The sequence below is a fragment of the Calonectris borealis genome, chromosome W, assembly GCF_964195595.1.
Source record: "Calonectris borealis chromosome W, bCalBor7.hap1.2, whole genome shotgun sequence".
NCBI lineage: Eukaryota > Metazoa > Chordata > Aves > Procellariiformes > Procellariidae > Calonectris > Calonectris borealis.
In genome coordinates, this window is record NC_134351.1 from 44,899,543 (window position 1) to 44,919,544 (window position 20,002).

At 43.3% G+C, this 20,002-nt stretch overlaps 1 protein-coding gene across 19 annotated transcripts in view; it reads right to left on the bottom strand.

Moving 5' to 3' along the window:
* The window catches only part of LOC142074733 (erbin-like), a 181,308-nt gene that overhangs the window by 79,229 nt on the left and 82,077 nt on the right, over positions 1-20,002 (bottom strand). For all 19 annotated transcript variants that reach the window (XM_075135589.1, XM_075135591.1, XM_075135574.1 and 16 more), the window contains 2 exons: positions 4,223-4,301; positions 3,346-3,435 (listed from right to left, as the gene is read on the bottom strand). In XM_075135589.1, the coding sequence (XP_074991690.1) occupies positions 3,346-3,435; positions 4,223-4,301 (169 nt within the window). The remainder of the gene's footprint in view (positions 1-3,345; positions 3,436-4,222; positions 4,302-20,002) is intronic.

A 20,002-nucleotide genomic window follows, 5' to 3' on the forward strand; every position in this document is an offset into this window, starting at 1 on the left:
TTGTATCCTTGGCATAGACTACCTCAAGAGAGGGTATTTCAAAGACCCAAAAGGGTACCGGTGGGCTTTTGGTATAGCTGCCTTGGAGACGGAGGAAATTAAAGAGCTGTCCACCTTGCCTGGTCTCTCGGAGGACCCTTCTGTTGTGGGGCTGCTGAGGGTCGAGGAACAACAGGTGCCGATTGCTATCACAACGGTGCACTGGCAGCAATATCGCACCAACCAAGATTCCCTGCTTCCCATCCATGAGCTGATTCGTCGACTGGAGAGCCAAGGAGTGATCAGCAAGACTCGCTCACCCTTTAACAGTCCCATATGGCCAGTGCGAAAGTCCAATGGAGAGTGGAGACTAACAGTAGACTACCGTGGCCTGAACAAAGTCACGCCACCACCGAGTGCTGCTGTACCAGACGTGCTAGAGCTCCAATACGAACTGGAGTCAAAGGCAGCCAAGTGGTATGCTACAATTTACATTGCCAATGCGCTTTTTTCAAGTCCTTTGGCAGCAGAATGCAGGCCACAGTTTGCTTTCCCGTGGAGGGGTGTCCAGTACACCTGGAACCGACTGCCCCAGGGGTGGAAACACAGCCCTACCATTTGTCATGGACTAATCCAAACTGCACTGGAAAAGGGTGATGCCCCTGAACATCTACAATATATCGATGACATCATCGTGTGGGGCAACAAGGCAGAAGAAGTGTTTGAGAAGGGAAAAAGAGTGATTCAGATTCTTCTGAAAGCTGGTTTCGCCATAAAAAGAAGCAAGGTCAAGGGACCTGCACAGGAGATCCAGTTCTTGGGAGTAAAATGGCAGGATGGACGCCGTCATGTCCCTATGGATTTGGTCAACAAGATAGCAACTATGTCTCCACCAGCTAACAAGAAGGAAACTGTCCTGGTTTCAGCTGGGATAGAGTTAATTTTCTTCCTAGTAGCTGGTATAGTGCTGTGTTTTGGATTTAGTATGAGAAGAATGTTGATAACACACTGATGTTTTAGTTGTTGCGAAGTAGTGCTTACCCTAGTCAAGGACTTTTCAGCTTCCCATGCTCTGCCAGGTGCACAAGAAGCTGGGAGGGAGCACAGCCAGGACAGCTAACCCAAAATGGCCAACGGGGTATTCCATATCATATGACGTCAAGCTCAGTACATAAACTGGGGGTTGGTCGGGGAGGGGGATCGCTGCTTGGGGATGGGATGGGCATCGGTCGGCGGGTGGTGAGCAATTGCATTGTGCATCACTCATTTTGTATATTCTACCATTATTATTATTATTTTCCCTTCCTTTTCTGTTCTATTAAACTGTCTTTATCTCAATCCACAAATTTTACTTTTTTTTCCAATTCTCTCCCCCATCCCACTGACGGGGAGGGGAGTGAGTGAGAAGCTGTGTGTTGTTCGGCTGCCTGCCGGGTTAAAACACAACAGAAACACAAGCTTTCCTAGGCCTTGTGGGATTCTGGAGAATGCATATTCCAGGTCATAGTCAACTTGTGAGCCCTCTGTATCGAGTAAACCGAAAGAAGAACTATTCTGAGTGGGGCCTTGAGCAACAACAAACCTTTGAGCAGATCAAACAGGAGATAGCTCATGCGGTAGCTCTTGGGCCTGTCCGGACAGGAGCAGCTGTGCAAAATGTACTCTACACTGCAGCTGGGAAGCATGGTCTCACCTGGAGCCTCTGGCAGAAAACACCAGGAGAAACCCGAGGTCGACCTCTAGGGTTTTGGAGCCGGGGCTATCGAGGATCAGAAGGCCACTACACCCTGACTGAAAAAGAGATACTAGCAGCATATGAGGGGGTTTGAGCCGCTTCAGAAGTTGTTGGTACAGAAGCATATCTCCTCTTGGCACCGCAATTGCCCGTGCTACACTGGATGTTCAAAGGAACCATCCCCTCTACACATCACGCAACCAGCGCTACATGGAGTAAGCGGGTAGCATTGATCACGCAACGGGCTCGACTGGGGTAACCCAACCGCCCAGGAATCCTGGAAGAGATCATGGACTGGCCAGAAGGCAGAGATTTTGGAGCATCGCCTGAGGAGGTGGCTCGTGCCCAAGAGTCATCACCATATAATGAGTTATCAGAAGATGAAAGGCATTATGCTTTGTTTACTGATGGATCCTGTCGTGTGGTAGGAAACCATCGGAAGTGGAAAGCTGCTGTGTGGAGTCCCACACGACAAGTTGTTGAAGCCACTGAAGGAGAAGGTGAGTCCAAGTCAGTTTGCAGAAGTGAAAGCCATCCAACTAGCCCTAGAGATTGCTGAAGGAGAAAAGTGGCCAGTACTCTATCTCTGTACTGACTCCTGGATGGTGGCTAATGCCCTATGGGGGTGGCTACAGCAGTGGAAGACGACCAATTGGCAGCGCAGGGGTAAACCCATCTGGGCTGCTGCGTTGTAGCAAGACATCGCTGCCCGGGTAGAAAACATTGCTCTAAAGGTACATCATGTAGATGCTCACATGCCCAAAAGCCACGGCACTGAAGAACATCGAAACAATGAACAGGTAGTCAAGGTTGTCAAAATTGAAGTAGCTCAGGTAGACCTGGACTGGGAGCATAAGGGTGAGCTATTTGTAGCTTGATGGGCCCACAAAACATCGGGACATCTAGGGAGAGATGCAACATACAGATGGGCTCGTGATCGAGGGGTGGACTTGACCATGGAGGCCATCACACAGGTCACCCATGAATGTGAAACATGTGCCACAATCAAGCGAGCCACACGAGTAAAGTCTCCCTGGAATAGAGGGCGGTGGCTGGGTTCTTCCTTTTAGCAATATTATCCTTTCTCTTTTGCTCCCAAGATTTAATCCATTTTAAAGAGGTAGGGATTTATTATTTGTCTCTTATTTAAGCTATTACATGGAACAATTTTGCTTAGTCAGCACACCATAAATATGCTGTCTCTTAAAGATTCCTGACAACAAGGCACTCAAGAATTATAGATGTGCATGAAGGAATCTGTGCATCCAGGAGAGGACAAGTGGAATTACATATGTCTCTATTTCCTCCACTTCAATTACTAAATAATAACCAGGCCATATTTCAGAAATACTAGTCTCCCATACTTATCAGACTTGTGTTGTAGAAGCAGCAAGTATGTAAATGAGTTTTATTTCTTGGGTCTTTATAAGCATTCTGTCTGTCCCTCAAAAGTCCAGTTTAAATAATGGTGATAAAGATTTGGGGTTTTTTTGTAACTGATATGTTGCATAAATGGATCGGTAATGTATACTTCTTCCCCTCCTCCAGTTCACACTGCTTAAGAAGCAGCAGAAACTGCTCTGCATAAATTTAAAACTAAATATAGATACTAAGTTTCAAATTCAACTTACCTGCCAAAGTTGGCTGGCAAAAACTCAAGAAAAGCATCATTCAGGTACAGCTGCGTTAGGTTTAACAGTTGGGAAAATCCATCTGGAAGCCTATATAGAAATAAAATAATGTAGTGCCTTTGTTTCAATTATATTCAGGGCATTACGTCATATTTTGTTAAACAACAGCATAGTATTGAAGTCCTACATATTGATAACATTAAAATTAAGGTGGTACCAGAATTTCTACAAAATTGCACTAGATACCTGTTCACTATAAGATTAGTTTCAAAATTATTTTTAAGTATTGAGGACAATATCTACAGGCAATAAAAACTACAAACAACAAATGTAGTCTTGCTATGTATTTGTGATCTCCTAACACCTAATGTGGAGGAGGCATTCATTAGAGAAGATAAATTAAAACCTATGCAACACTTTTTTTTCCCCCAGAAGAGTTACCTTGCGCAAAGTTTATATCTCTGGCAGTGCTACTTCCGGCAAATTAATTTTGTCACTATAGAAGGTGACAGGGAAATCTACTCATATAAGCTGAGTTTGAAAAAACAGTGGTACAGGCTTTAGAGTAAAATTAATTATTGTTATTAAGAAACAAAACTCTGCGTATTTCTCTAACTTCACAGAGAAGTGATGGACTTAAAGCTGAGAAAGCCACATGGTATAACGTAGGATTGCTCACATAGCCTATTAACTTGGGCAAAATATTTTACTGACATAGCTATACTGTATTCCAGTGCAATGAGGTTAATGAAGATACTTCTCAGGTAACTCTGCTCCTTGCCTCCAAAGGTTGGCTCATGAAAAGTTGTCTGGGGCATGTTTGAGACTCAGCAGTGTTTGCATAAAATACAAAACATGACAAAAATGACAAACTTACTTTGAAATTGGATTTACACTGGCCTCAACAACTGCCAAGACTTTACAGTTTTTTATATTTTCTGGAAACTCCTGTATGCCTGCAAGATACAGGGAGAGGTAGGGAAACATTCATTTAGCAACCATTGGACTGGTTCTCTGATATTTCATTTTAGATACAGTTTTCATTAAAAAAACCACTCTTATGCAATATCAATTCTTTTACTATTTTATTCCTAAAGCATTTCATACTGCCACTTAGCAGGCAGCTCAAACAGCATTATAAACACACAGTGCACTAACAATTCCCACTGCTCATTACCAAATATTAAAGTACTTGTACTTTGTAATGTACTTAAGATCAGGCCCTCAGTCTCAATTTTTTATTTTTTATTTTTTTTAAAAGGCATTCATACACATGGTAGAACAAAGTTTCCAACAGGATTTGTTTGTCAAATGCATGGCTTGTATGACATCCAGGTTAAATGGTAAGGCTTCAAGTCCTAAAGTAGGTTTACAGCATTCATGGTTCTGAACAGATCTCTCAAAATGTGACATATGCTTGGTGTTAGCTTCAAATTATTTGTAGAGAAGGAAAAAAAATGCTGCAGACACATTTATGTCTTAAAACTAAAACAATAAGGAACCTCCTCATCTTCTAAGGTTATCTCCTTAGAAGTGATAACCTTATCCCTGCCAGAGTGAATTTGCAACCCACATATCTGCCAAAATTTCTATTTGTCAGAAGCTGACAAAACAGACCTTGAAAACAGAAGACAGGTATCCGCCATGTCAGTAAGAAACCATTCTGCTGACTTTCACCTCAATCTTTACTATACAATAAAACCAAATAAAACCATGGTTATCACATCTGCATTTGCTTTTGCAGTGTATCACTACATTGTTCTTATACCCTGGGACAGGTGTTTTTGTTTTAAACAAACTCATCTTAAGTATAACAAACATTTATACTGTGATCTTTCCACTTGGATTAAAAATACACTAATTTTTTTCAAGAAAAACCCATATGCTAGTAAAACAAAGTTAGTTTAAAAAAACTGTTTTTTTCAGGTAATACATCTTAGCTATTTGTCTTTCAATTACTGCATGCAATTGTGTCTGCTTCTAGAGTGCTTTATCAGGTGTGTGGAGAGGGCAGCCTGAACCCAGGGAACAAGACCACTAAGAAGGAACTATACTCTGTGCATGCTCTCTTTTAGTCTAGTGACAGAGTGAAATTTCATGCTGCTCCAAGCAACATTAACTCTCTTACAGTCCAGCTGCAGAGAGAAAGACAAGGGCAGCGTGTCTTCTAATTCAGATTAGCAGGTGGAACTTGGTTTCGTCTCTCCATGTGTGTGTTCTGAGAATATGGAAACAGAAAAAAATGTGGTGAAGCATCAACTGCTAAGTAAAGTTTTTACTTACATAAGAAATTACACAATTTCTGATGCTAGCTTAGAGTTTGGTTCTTTCTATGTTTGTGCAGTAACAAGACTGAACTGGTATATTATGACATGAGAGGTGACAATACCACCTGACAAGAAAAGTAGCCACAAAATACATACTTTCACATTAAGTCAATTGGTGATGTTGAGGGGGAAAGTCACTATGCTGACTTTTCTATAAATTCAACTTGAGTAGAAACTCCAATTCTGCCAAAGTAGCCTTTTAGGTCTTTCTTGACAGAAACTTGTTTGTCATACAAAATGGTTGAAACACTTACTTTTGACTCATACCAGGTGTTGTACTCTATTATCGAGAGGTGAAAGGTAAGAAAAGCACACTAAGTCACACAGTTAATCCAAGTGTTTAAATATCTCTAAGTATCACGGATCCTTTTGGGAAATAGCTTGTTGAACTCAAGGACAATAAAATATAGAAGTGGAGGGGGCCAGGAGGAATTGAATCATCAACTGTAATATAGGCCAAGATTTCTGACACTTCTGGTTTACTACCATGTGTGTGCATGTATATGCACACATGTGTAAATAAATATATAGCTTTATATATATGGCTTTAGCCATGTAAATTTTACTGAGGTTGTGAGTGGGGTCAAAGCAGGAGGAGAAGGCAGGGGTTACTGATTCAATTCACTATCACTCTCACAGTTCAGGATCAAAACTAAAAAGATAATACTTATAATGTAATGAAGCTTCATTTCTGGAAAGCAGCAGTGATATTTTTCAAGTCCAAAGGCAGGTTTAAAGAAAGATTAGAAAAATACCATAGAAAGACTAAAAATATACCTTACTTATTGCTGTCATATAGTCTTTGTATTAAGAGAAACACATTTCCAAGAAATTTAAATATGTATTATCTTAATTCCAGTTGTAGCAATAAGCCTCTTTCACCAAACAAGAATATCCAAACATGCACATGGAAAGCATCCAACATGACACAGAATCCTGAACCATGGCAGATGCAGAAAAATCTAGCACATAAGAGGCCTGTATAAATGAAGCTATGGACAATTTGTATGAAGTGGTCTTCCATTGTCTAAAAAGTACATCAAGACCCCTTTATTGCTGATGATATAACTTTGCCTTCTTAAAATAAGTGTCTACAATAACCAGAGTAAACTGCTGCTAAGCTCTTCCTTGGAGTTAGAGTTGTGTTTCAGATTCACTCTGCGCCATTAGTTTTGCTGTTTGAATCACATAGAGAGATTCTCTAAGCTCAGTTGTTCTGAAAGATGGTCATACTACTGGGTCTTGGCTTGGTCCTTGGATGAAAGATTGCTCTGGTCCAACATGTTAAAACTCATGTTTTTAATACTAATATTAGTTTCCACTGCCTGTGTCAAGAATTTATTGAAACACAGAAGACTTAAGTCTGTGATAACTACCTAGAAAACAAAACACACAGCACATCTGCTAGAGAGAAGAATGTCAATGTAAACTTACTCTCAAAAGAACAGCCAAATAAAATATTAGCTATGCAAATACAGACATGTTAAATCAGTATGCTTTTGTATATAATCAGAGGACTCTACAGTAGTCTCTTCTTTGACTATGCCTTGGGCAAGAGGCAGCAACAGTTTTAACAACAAATTAACAACAGAAATGCAACTGATGAGAAAGCTAACAATGAAGGAGCCCATTAATTTAATTTTGCTTGTTCTTAGAGCCAGGATTGTTATAGTATACACAGTCTTTACCAACCTCACTCAACACTTCAGTACGGATAAGTGGCAGCCATCATTCAAAAGAGCAGTAAATTGGGAATGACAGCATGAAATACACCTAATGTTTGTAGTACAGATTCAGAAGATAGAAAAAAAATTAGGAGACTGCTCCTCTCTGCCAGATGATAGAAAGTTGCATTTACTAACTGGCTATACAACAACCTTCAGACACTCACTTTTCCTCAGCTATATCCCTCCTGCATGCTAGAAACATGGAGATACTGTTGGATTAGTATTCTTTCCGTTCTCTCACCAAGAAAGCAAATTCAAAAAGCAAGTAAGAAAGAGAGAAGGCAGAGACACACTGGAGAAAGAGATGAGAGAAGGACAAAGGGCTGTAAGGAGCACTTTATAAGAGGAGCTGTTGTTCTTTCTCTGCTTTCCATCTATCCTTAGTGTCCTGAACCTTCTTCCCCTGTTAAGAAAGCTCAGCAAATCTCGAGGATCTCTGTGACCACATCTTTCCACACTCCTTTTGTAAGACTGTGCTAATTAATCCATTTGATAGCCACCCCCCCACCCTCCATAAGCATCTGTTCAAATGAACACTGTAAACTGAGATCCACATTCCTTTCTAAACCCCATTTTCCTTTAGGGTCTTTTACTGCTTCCTTCATACACTGATACTCAAGGATTATAGAAGAGGAAGACAGTGCTACAGATTACTTGGGAGTTATCTAGTCTGTTGCAGCCTTATCCCACTTACCTTGAGAAGCATCATGTGGACAGGTTCTTCATCCTGCTGTTTCCTACTTTACATGATAACAACCATCACCCCCAACCCATTTCAGTGCTGTAGCTGATTTACAGATCACGCTTACTATTTTACAAAAAAACCACAAACCATCACACTTGTGGACTATGACCATCTGCAGAGCACAACAGGAGAAAATGCGATTTGCTGGTAATCTTTAATTCTAACCACCAGATCCACAAACTGAATTGAGAGTAAAGTTCTTTTTGTAGTGTAGTTTCCCACAGAAATGAGATTTGCGTAATAGCATTTAGTATTTACTTGTCTGTTTCTTTCCCAAATTTGAGGCACTTTTAAACTCACTGGCCAGTTTCTACCAAAAACAATACTTAAAAAAAAAGGGGGGGGGGAATGGAGACACGACACAACAGCTGGAAGACCATTAAGGAAAATTTGGCAGTAAGGTAAGGAAGAGGAATCTAAAATTCTTGTCTGGACTGAGCCAAAAGCAGAAAGCTTTCATCATTCAGAACTCTACTTGGCAAAAATTCGCCAGCTAACCAGCCTAACCTACAGAGTGGTGTTTAATCAGGATCCCAGACCAGCTGCAGCACACGCCCAAAGGGGATACCAAAAAGGTCATATAGGGATTTTGGGTCAATGGCCATAAGTCTGAAGGTAATCAACCTCAGTTCTGGATCACATAGCACGGCTGAAGTAAGGAATTTCGCCTGATCTCTAACTCCCCGAGATTTTTCACTCAGAAATACTGGCAATTCCAGATTTACAGAAAATTGTGCAAGTTGCATCTGCTGCTGGCAGAAGCCTTCACTGCAATGGATCCCAGAGCTGACACCCCAGTACACTGCTGTTTCAGCTCTACTGCAGATGGGGGCTTGCTCTGCTGTTCATACTCTAGTCATGTAGTTGTATTTTTCTTCACAATCAAATGCTATAAGTAGTATGCCCAAACTTCAGTTATTCAAACCATTAGTGCTAGACAGCAGTGGCAGTGCCTCCAAATCAAGTTCTACCTCTTCTCACACAGAAACGTTTTAAACCAGCTTGCCAAAAAAAAGTATTAGCTCAATTCCTAAAAAGCACAGAGAAAGAAAATCACTAACAAATGAGACCTGCGGAAGCCATATGGGTGATGTCCCTAAAGGAAAGTGTTTACAGATGGATCTCTCAGTTTGTGGGGAATGTGAGAAAAAAAAAATTTTCTCTCCAAACAACAAGCAGAGAGCGCCACACCAAAAAGCCCTCTTGCTGCAAGACAAATGAAACTACAGCCCACTGTGCACCCTTCCCACTCTGTACCCTTACAAGTGTAGAGGACACAGAGGCAAACATACAGGCTCAGTTTGCATGAATACAAAAGCAACCTTAATTACGTACATTCCTCCCTCAGCTAATCTATTCATCCTGGTCTCAACTTCTGGGCAAGCAGCTATTAGGACCTGCCTGAAAGCAGCACCACCATAAAAAGAGCAGCTTTTGTCTGTTCTTCCACTCAGGCCTCTGCTACAACTGTCCTTCCAGCATATATGGATCAAACATGGCAATCAAAATATTTTAAGAGCTCAAGAATACATGCCACAACTGTCCCAAAGATTATGTAAAAATGTTTGTAAAAGCTGAAAGTTTAAACTGAAAACTTAAAGTAAAGTATCAGTCACAGTCTGTATTATACATTTATATAATTTGCTTTAATTTAGGATTTCTGCATACCTTCTGAATCAAAAGCAGCATTTTTCATTATTGAAAGTAAGCAGTGTGTTCGAGCCCAATCAATTCACTGCACAATGCTGACTCATCCATCCTTCCTTTTGAACATTCATTACTCTTTCCAAAATTCTTAAAGGATCCCCTGCCACAGCTAGTTTCAGATCAACCAGGATCTCAGGTTTCCAGAAGATGCCTGACCAGTCTGTAGGGCAGCAGTAACACCTTCCTGCTCAGAGCTGGAGTCGCAGCTCGGCACAAGGTTGGCCTCTGTGTACAAGGTGGTACTCAGTACACTAGTAGTCTCCAAACAGCTTAGGAGCCTCTGGCTTATTTAGTGAAAACCTATCCTAAATCAATCATTTCAAGAGAAAGGAGCAACTATTGCATATATACTTCTGTCTAGTTCTGCAAACAGATATCCCAAAGCTTTTTGAAACCTGCTATATGTCACATCAGTTGCTCCTCTTGCACTCTCATAAGGAAGATGGTGACAACTGCTGGAGCACTAAAACTAGTAAAATCCCTTGCAACTTGGTTTTCCTTGTATATGAGCATTACAGAAGCCGTGGTTTTCTGTCTGTCTCTTACTAAAGGCAAAAATATATAAGCTTGGAGACATGTGGAAGAAGCCTACCTTTCTCAAGAAGTACAACTCAAATAACAAATCTGTCATAGGTTTAACCTATCATTATTAAACTTGTTATAGATTTAATAAAACACAGATTTTAATACACTTATACAGCTTTTCATTCTCTACTCTCTCCACTTTGTTCACACAGAAAAGTTCCCTTATTAAAAAACATTTGCTTTTATCAAGGAAATCAATAATCTAAAAAAAACTTACAAAATGTTTACAAAATTCTGAAAACAAACTCCATTGGATTCCCTGATTTTTATTTGAAGCGACTTTGCTTGACAAGAATCTACTTACAGCTTAGTAAGCAGATTCACCTCTCCATCTTCACTTTACAAAGTCCTTTTCTCCAGTTCTACATGTTCTGAAAGTTTTAAAGTTTCCTTTCCCGTTTTTCTTCCCTTTAACAATGGTCACTTGGAGGTTTGTAAGCTACGACTACACTGGGGGCTGCTTTGTTAAGTTTATACAATGAAAAATGGAAGTTGAATCTTTATTTGGAGGGTTCTTTGGAGTTTTTTTGGAAGGGAAAAAGAGATAACATTTGTACAGTCCATGTAATGATTAATGCAAAAATGTCAGTCGAGCTACAAATCTGACAGGAGCAAGTTAAACAGTATTTTCATTTAAAAAAAAAAAAAAAGAAAGGAAAAAAAAAAGGGAAATACTTCCATAGGGAGATTTTTAAGCTTTTCTAATGTGATTTAAAGAAAAATGTACTCTTATTGGTTGTGATAACTATTACAATATATTTAGTTTTACAATAAAATACAGCATTGGCAATATATTTGGTGTTCATTTTGCTAATGAGGCGGGTACTTAACTACATACATTTATATAGTAATAAAACATGTTTACTCACAATTAAGACAAAAGGCTCTTTTGCAAAATAAGCGTCCACATGTGGAAAAATCAGCAGCATTAAGATGCAAACTGCTTTTTTATAGCATTTCTCATCTTTTAAAAATAAAGATTCTATGCTCACATGTATGCCATATTTACAAAGTTGGCTCTCAAAAATAAGCTTTTCATCTTCATGCTGCTTTGAACCCATTAGAAGTCTGAGTCAAGTTTAGTATTTCTAAAATTTTTGTTTTGAGAGCGCTTGTGAAATTCAAAATTTTAAATTTTTAATCTGAAAGCTAAAAACTCATGCCAATTCTGTGAAGTTCAGACAGTAATGAATCCTATTTTATGTTGTATGTTAGCCTCCTGATCTGTTTAAATGGATAATGCCTCCTCATCACTTTCTCCAACAACCATAACTTGTGCTGCTAAATTATCAGAGCTGATGCAGGGCAGAGAAAGCAAGAGGACAGTCACAGGGGTTTAAAGTTGGTTTTGTGGAGTTTTGGTTTGGTTTTTTTATTCCTTGTATACACATGTACTGGCACAACTAGGATACTCTAGCAAGCCCACAAGAGTCTTACAAGTGTTCATCCTCAAACCGTTTGGAAGAGCTTCAATTTTTAGAGTAAGGTATCTCTAGGTCTGCTCTAGCTATTATTGTTGTTGTTATCATTGTTATTATTACTGTTCTACTTTGTTTTATTTCCATTATTAAACTGTTTTTATCTCAACCCACGAGTTTTCCTCCTTGTGCCCTCCCGATTCTCTCCCCCATCCTACCGGAGTGGGGGGTGAGCAAGCAGCTGCGTGGTGTTTAGTTGCTGGCTGGGGTTAAACCATGACAGGGGAGTATGTGTTTGTTTTCTTGGTTTTAGTTTGTGTATTTTTCCACTAAGGTTCCCCTGCAATGCAGACTGACAAATTATCATGTTTAAATTTGCTGTAACATCGCAGTGAAAGAGAACCACTCTAATATATTAAGAGACTGTTAAAGATACCTTTATTTCTAAAACACCATGTTTCTTTTGGTCTTAACTAGTTATTTTCTAATCTTGCTATTTAATACTCCAAAGGCCTGAATAATATAGAACTTAAAAATTCAATCTTTTTCTTTCACCACCTGTGAGCAGGGAAAAACGGACCGTCTCACCACTTCCCACTATGCTAGCTCCACAGGCACAAGGGGTTTCAAGTGCATTTCTCAGGCTTCCAGGGAAGCCAGATTTCCCTGGCAGTCACCTCATCGTATGCTTCAGCCTTTCGAATCACTTGGTTCTAGTAACCTGTAAAGCTAACTCTTCTGTCCATTTATAAACGTCATCATACACTGTACATGCATGCTTTCCCCTTCTTCAAAGAGGAGGTAAAAATATTTCCATGACAGTCCTCCACATTGTCCCAGATGCAGACTAAGGCTGGCATCCCAGAGCCATAAGGAAATGACTGTCCCCTAAAGGTTAATAAACCCAGAAAGAGACAAATTTAGTGATGAAGAGAGTTGTTGTGGGGTTTTTTGGTGTTTGGTTGTTTTTTTTTCCTGTACAACTGCTGATATATAAATAATTTAGCCATAGAGGATTAAAAAAAAAATAATTGAAGTTTTTCTTTAGCTTCATAAATAAAACACTTGTTTTTTCTATGTAGGCCTTAAATTATGTTGCAACTTCTCTTTAGGATGTAACCCAGTAGGACTGGGAGAAAAGGGCATCTCTTCATGCTTTATACAATGCAGGATGTAATTAGTAACGCAGTTTATTTATTGTACCATTTGTTCAAGAATCATTTCATCTTTGTGACTAGGATAGCATCAAGCTTCAGGTAAAAGCTCCAAAGCTGAAGCGTACCTGGAAAGAAGTAATGGAACACCTTTGATATTAAGGGCTCACAATAGCCTTGGGAATTAAGTTAAAATGCTATAAAAGGACAACTCACTACTTGCAAAAAACTACAGAATTTATTGCCTTTAGTCTTGGCAAGAGGCAGAGTTAAAACTAACTCTATTTCATGTTTGCCGCACACATAGCAGCGGTTTGATATTTTAGGCTACATCTATGTCATGACCTCTTCAGCAGCCATGAATAATATATTCCCAACCAAACAGATGTACAAAGACTTCTGTATGCTCCAGAACATACAACCATTACAGGCTTGTACTCTGTAATTCAGCACATGCCTTAAAATATCCATCACTTCATGTGAAGACTAGATATATTGACAGAGGAGTCAAATGAAGACTACTGAATAAAAACTCCACCCTGTCTGGCTCAAGAAGGCCCAATAACAAAAGGTGCTGGATGCTGGGAGCATACAGGGAAACATGCATGTCTCCTGGCTTTTCTGTACTTTACTAAATCTTCCCTAGGATTCTGCTTTTGGCCACTGTCGGAGACAGGACACTAGACTAGGTGAATGTCCTGGTTCCAGCTGGGACAGGGTTAACTTTCTTCCCAGTAGCTTGGGGGGTGTGCTGTGTTTTGGGTTTAGTGTGAAAGGAGAGTTGATGGCCCATTGATGCTTTGGCTGTTGCTGGGTGATGCTTGCACCGGGAGGGGGGAGCACAGCCGGGGTGGTGGACCCAGCTGGCCAATGGGGTATTCTATACCATGTGACATCAAGCTCAGTATAAAAACCAGGTGGGGGGGGGGGCTTGCCCGCCGTTCGTGACACGCGGTCGGCGGTCGGTGAGCGGTTGTGTTGTGCATTGCCTGCTTTGTGTATTCTGTTATTGTTGTTGTTCTCATTGTTATTATTACTGTTCTACTCAGTTTTATTTCAATTATTAAACTGTTTTTATCTCAACCCGGGAGCTTTCCTACTTGTGCCCTCCCGATTCTCTCCCCCATCCCACTGGAGGTGGGGGTGATCGAGCGGCTGCATGGAGTTTATTTTTGCTGGCTGGGGTTAAACCACGACAGTCCTTTTTGGCGCCCAACGTGGGGCACGAAGGGTTGAGATAACGACAGATTATTTAGAGCATATTAAGGAATTTATATCTGGTAACATATTAATTTGTTCTGCACCATGCTCTTGTTTTTACTGTACCTGTTAAAAATTGGAGTTGGGTTTTGTAGTCTGTTGTGCTCTGCCGTGATTAATGATGTTTTGCCTGGGAGATTTGTTACTAAAACGCTGGCACTGGGGGTTATTTGGTATTTGGGATTCGTAATGAAGCCGTTTCTGCATTTCGGGTACCACCTCATGGAGACCATTAGCAATTATACCTTTTCCTCTGAGAGATTTTTTATGGAGGAAATAGAGAATGGCACCCTCGCTACCTTTCTCTATGATGTCGTCTCCTTCGTTAAAATAACTTGCCAGTACCTTGAACATCCCTGGGTAGTTAAGATACATCTTTTGGTACTCCTTGGGAATATTGTTTTGGTTTTATCCAAGGTTAGTAAGCAATTTAAGAATGTCATCCAGAGATCTGCCCAAAGGCTGGACAGTTATGAGTGGCAGGGCGAGTGGGATAGCATGGGCAAATGCCTAGGACGATGGGCACCCCCAGTGTTCTGGAACTTTACCCCTGAACAAGTGCAGAACCCTGAAAAATTAGTAGAATATTTGGAAGAAGTATGCTGTCACCCTGGCCATTCTAGGGAGACACAAATCACTACAATGTGCTGGGACCTGGCCCATGCCTACCAAGCCCTATTTAACACCACTCAGAACCCCCAAGGGGAAGAAAACCTCTCTGCAGCTGATGACAAAGCAACAGGCCCTGTGGCTACCCCATCCCCCAAGGCAAGCACAGCGGCTACCCCACCCCCCACGGCAAGCACAGCGGTTACCCCACGGCAGGCACGGCAGCTGCTCTGCACCCTGCGACAGAGAACCAACCCATGCCAGTATCAGTTGCCCCTATACAAAAAAGAAAATGCACAAGAAAATCAGCTCATTTAGTAAGGGATGAAGATGAACCAGGGCCATCACGAGAACAGGAGGAGGAGGAGGCAGAACCCGTAAATGAGATGTTAACCACCCGATCCCTATCTCTGGGTGAGCTGCGAGATATGCGAAAAGACTTCAGCCATCTCCAGGCGAGCACATTGTCACCTGGCTGCTCTGATGCTGGGATAACGGGGCCAGTAGCCTGGAATTAGAGGGTAGGGAAGCCAAGCAGCTGGGATCCCTTGCTAGGGAAGGGGGCATTGACAAAGCGATTGGACAAGGGGCACAAGTCCTCAGCCTCTGGAGGCGACTCCTGTCAGGTGTGAAGGAAAGGTATCCCTTCAAGGAAGATGTTATATGCCACCCAGGCAAGTGGACCACCATGGAGAGAGGTATCCAGTACCTGAGGGAATTAGCCATGCTGGAAGTGATTTATGATGACCTGAACAATGAGCAGTTATCCAAAGACCCAGATGAAGTCAAATGCAACCGACCGATGTGGCGGAAGTTTGTATGGAGCGCACCAGCGTCACATACAAACTCATTGGCAATAATGACCTGGAGAGATGGAGAGGAACAAACAGTGGATGAACTGGCTGGCCAACTCTGGCAATATGAAGAAAGTCTCTCTTCCTCCCTACGGGCCTGTGTCTCTGCTGTGGAGAAACTGTCTTGGGAGGTCCAGCAACTCAAAGAGGATATGTCCTGCTCCCCATCTGCACGGGCCAGTGTCTCAGCCATTAGGAGCAAGCGTCCCTCTGCTCAAGAGAGGAGACATCGTGGGTACACACCCCGGGGCACCCTGTGGTTTTACCTGCGTGACCACGGGGAGGACATGAGGAAGTGGGATGGAAAACCTACCTCAGCCCTAGAGGCACGGGTACATGAGTTGCAAGGAAAAACAACCACAAAAGGGGGTTCTTCCAGGAAAACTGCTGCTCCAGTCTCCAGTGAGTTCCCCAGACTGAGTAGAAGGGCTGATTCCACTTCCGACCTTAACAAAGGGACTTCTGACTCATACTTACAAGAAGTGGATAGCAAATATGATGACCAGGACTAGAGGGGCCCTGCCTCCGGCCAGGTGGAGGAAAGGGACAACCGGGTTTACTGGACTGTGTGGATTCGATGGCCTGGCACATCAGACCCACAGGAGTATAAGGCTCTCGTAGACACCGGTGCACAGTGTACCCTGATGCCATCAAGCTATGAAGGGGCAGAACCCATCTGTATTTCTGGAGTGACAGGGGGATCCCAAGAGTTAACTGTATTGGAGGCCGAAGTGAGCCTAACCGGGAATGAGTGGCAGAAGCACCCCATTGTGACTGGCCCAGAGGCTCCGTGCATCCTTGGCATAGACTACCTCAGGAGAGGGTATTTCAAGGACCCAAAAGGGTACCGGTGGGCTTTTGGTATAGCTGCCCTGGAGACGGAGGAAATTAAACAGCTGTCCACCTTGCCCGGTCTCTCGGAGGATCCTTCTGTTGTGGGGTTGTTGAAGGTCCAAGAACAATAGGTACCAATTGCTACCACAACAGTGCACCGGTGACAATACCGCACCAACCGAGACTCCCTGATCCCCATCCATGAGCTGATTCGTCGACTGGAGAGCCAAGGAGTGATCAGCAAGACTCGCTCACCCTTTAACAGTCCCATATGGCCAGTGCAAAAGTCCAATGGAGAGTGGAGACTAACAGTAGTCTACCGTGGCCTGAACGAAGTCACGCCGCCACTGAGTGCTGCCGTGCCGGACATGCTAGAACTTCAATACGAACTGGAGCCAAAGGCAGCCAAGTGGTATGCCAGAATTGACATCGCTAATGCATTCTTCTCCATCCCTTTGGCGGCAGAGTGCAGGCCACAGTTTGCTTTCACTTGGAGGGGCGTCCAGTACACCTGGAACCGACTGCCCCAGGGGTGGAAACACAGCCCTACCATTTGCCATGGACTGATCCACACCGCACTGGAACAGGGTGAGGCTCCAGAACACCTGCAATACATTGATGACATCATTGTGTGGGGCAGCACAGCAGAGGAAGTTTTTGAGAAAGGGGAGAGAATAGTCCAAATCCTTCTGAAGGCCGGCTTTGCCATAAAACAAAGTAACGTCAAGGGACCTGCACAGGAGATCCAGTTTTTAGGAATAAAATGGCAAGATGGACATCGTCAGATCCCAACGGATGTGATCAACAAAATAACAGCCATGTCTCCACCAACTAACAAAAAGGAAACGCAAGCTTTCTTAGGCGTTGTGGGTTTTTGGAGAATGCATATTCCAAATTACAGTCAGATCGTAAGCCCTCTCTATCACGTGACCAGGAAGAAGAACGACTTCAGATGGGGCCCTGAGCAACGACAAGCCTTTGAACAAATTAAACAGGAGATAGTTCAGGCAGTAGCCCTTGGGCCAGTCTGGGCAGGACAAGATGTAAAGAATTTGCTCTACACCGCAGCCGGGGAGAATGGCCCTACCTGGAGCCTCTGGCAGAAAGCACCAGGGGAGACTCGAGGTCGACCCTTAGGGTTCTGGAGTCGGGGATACAGAGGATCCGAGGCCCGCTACACTCCAACTGAGAAGGAGATATTGGCAGCATATGCAGGGGTTCAAGCTGCTTCGGAAGTGGTTGGCACTGAAGCACAGCTCCTCCTGGCACCCCGACTGCCGGTGCTGGGCTGGATGTTCAAAGGGAGGGTCCCCTCTACACATCATGCAACTGATGCTACGTGGAGTAAGTGGGTCGCACTGATCACACAACGGGCCCAAATAGGAAACCCCAGTCGCCCAGGAATCTTGGAGGTGATCACGAACTGGCCAGAAGGCAAAGATTTTGGAATATCCCCAGAGGAGGAGGTGACACGTGCTGAAGAGGCCCCGCCATATAACAAACTACCAGAAAACGAGAAGCAATATGCACTGTTCACTGATGGGTCCTGTTGCCTTGTGGGAAAACATCGGAGATGGAAGGCTGCGGTATGGAGTCCTATATGCCAAGTTGCAGAAAATGCTGAAGGAGAAGGTGAATCGAGTCAGTTTGCAGAGGTGAAAGACATCCAGCTGGCCTTGGACATTGCTGAACGAGAAAAATGGCCAGTACTTTATCTCTATACTGACTCATGGATGGTGGCAAATGCCCTGTGGGGATGGCTGCAGCAGTGGAAGCAGAACAACTGGCAGCGCAGAGGTAAACCCATCTGGGCTGCCGCATTGTGGCAAGATATTGCTGCCCGGGTAGAGAACCTGACTGTAAAAGTACGTCATGTAGATGCTCACGTACCCAAGAGTTGGGCCACTGAAGAACACCAAAACAACCAGCAGGTGGACCAGGCTGCTAAGATTGAAGTGGCCCAGGTGGATCTGGACTGGCAACATAAGGGTGAATTATTTATAGCTCGGTGGGCCCATGACACTTCAGGCCACCAAGGGAGAGATGCAACATATAGATGGGCTCGTGAGCGAGGGGTGGACTTGACCATGGACACTATTGCACAGGTTATCCATGAATGTGAAACATGCGCTGCAATCAAACAAGCCAAGTGAGTAAAGCCTCTTTGGTATGGAGGACGATGGTTGAAATACAAATATGGGGAGGCCTGGCAGATTGATTATATCACACTCCCACAAACCCGCCAAGGCAAGCGCTATGTGCTCACCATGGTGGAAGCAACCACAGGATGGCTGGAAACATATCCTGTGCCCCATGCCACTGCCCGGAACACCATCCTGGGCCTTGAAAAACAAGTCCTGTGGCGACATGGCACCCCAGAAAGAATTGAGTCAGACAACGGGACTCACTTCCAAAACACCCTCATAGACACCTGGGCCAAAGAGCATGGCATTGAGTGGGTCTATCACATCCCCTACCATGCACCAGCCTCCGGAAAAATCGAACGATACAACGGGCTGTTAAAGACAACACTGAGGGCAATGGGAGGTGGGACATTCAAGCATTGGGACACACATTTAGCAAAGGCCACCTGGTTAGTCAACACTAGGGGATCTGTCACTCGAGCTGGCCCTGCCCAGTCCAAACTCTTACGTACTGTAGAGGGAGATAAAGTCCCTGTCATGCACATAAGAAATATGCTGGGGAAGACAGTCTGGGTTACTCCTGCCTCTGGCAAGGGAAAACCCATCCGTGGGATTGCTTTTGCTCAGGGACCTGGGTGCACTTGGTGGGTGATGCGAAAGGATGGGGAAGTCCAATGTGTACCTCAAGGGGATTTAATTTTGGGTGAAAATAGCCAATGAACTGAATTGTACGATGTTAGTTATTACATAGTACTGTATGTCATCACTTCTATGGTTACCATATGCCATATTAACAGTATTACAGTAAGAATCACCCAGATTAATGTAGAATGAACTCCGATGAAACTGAGCAAGGTGCAAGGATGATAGAACCGGACGAGCGCCCAGAACTGGCCTCCGCATGCAAGAGCCCAACACCACACACCATCTCTCCTGCCCTGCAAGACTGTTATGACAGGTGGAACCCGAAGTCATGGACTAAATGAACTCAACGGACATTTTAGAGGGATGGCCCATGGACTAAGGGAATGATATCTCTGTGTGCGTATATATCAAAAGGCAGGGAAAAGTAGCGGTGACTAATTGGAATGTATGGGAAAATGTGAGACCTGGGCATGATGTAGATGGTATAGAATATGGGGTGGATATTGTCCTGGTTCCAGCTGGGACAGGGTTAACTTTCTTCCCAGTAGCTTGGGGGGTTGTCGTGGTTTAACCTGGCAGGCAGCCAAAATACCACGCAGCCGCTCGCTCACTCCCCCCGCCCCCCCAGCGGGACGGGGAGAGAATCGG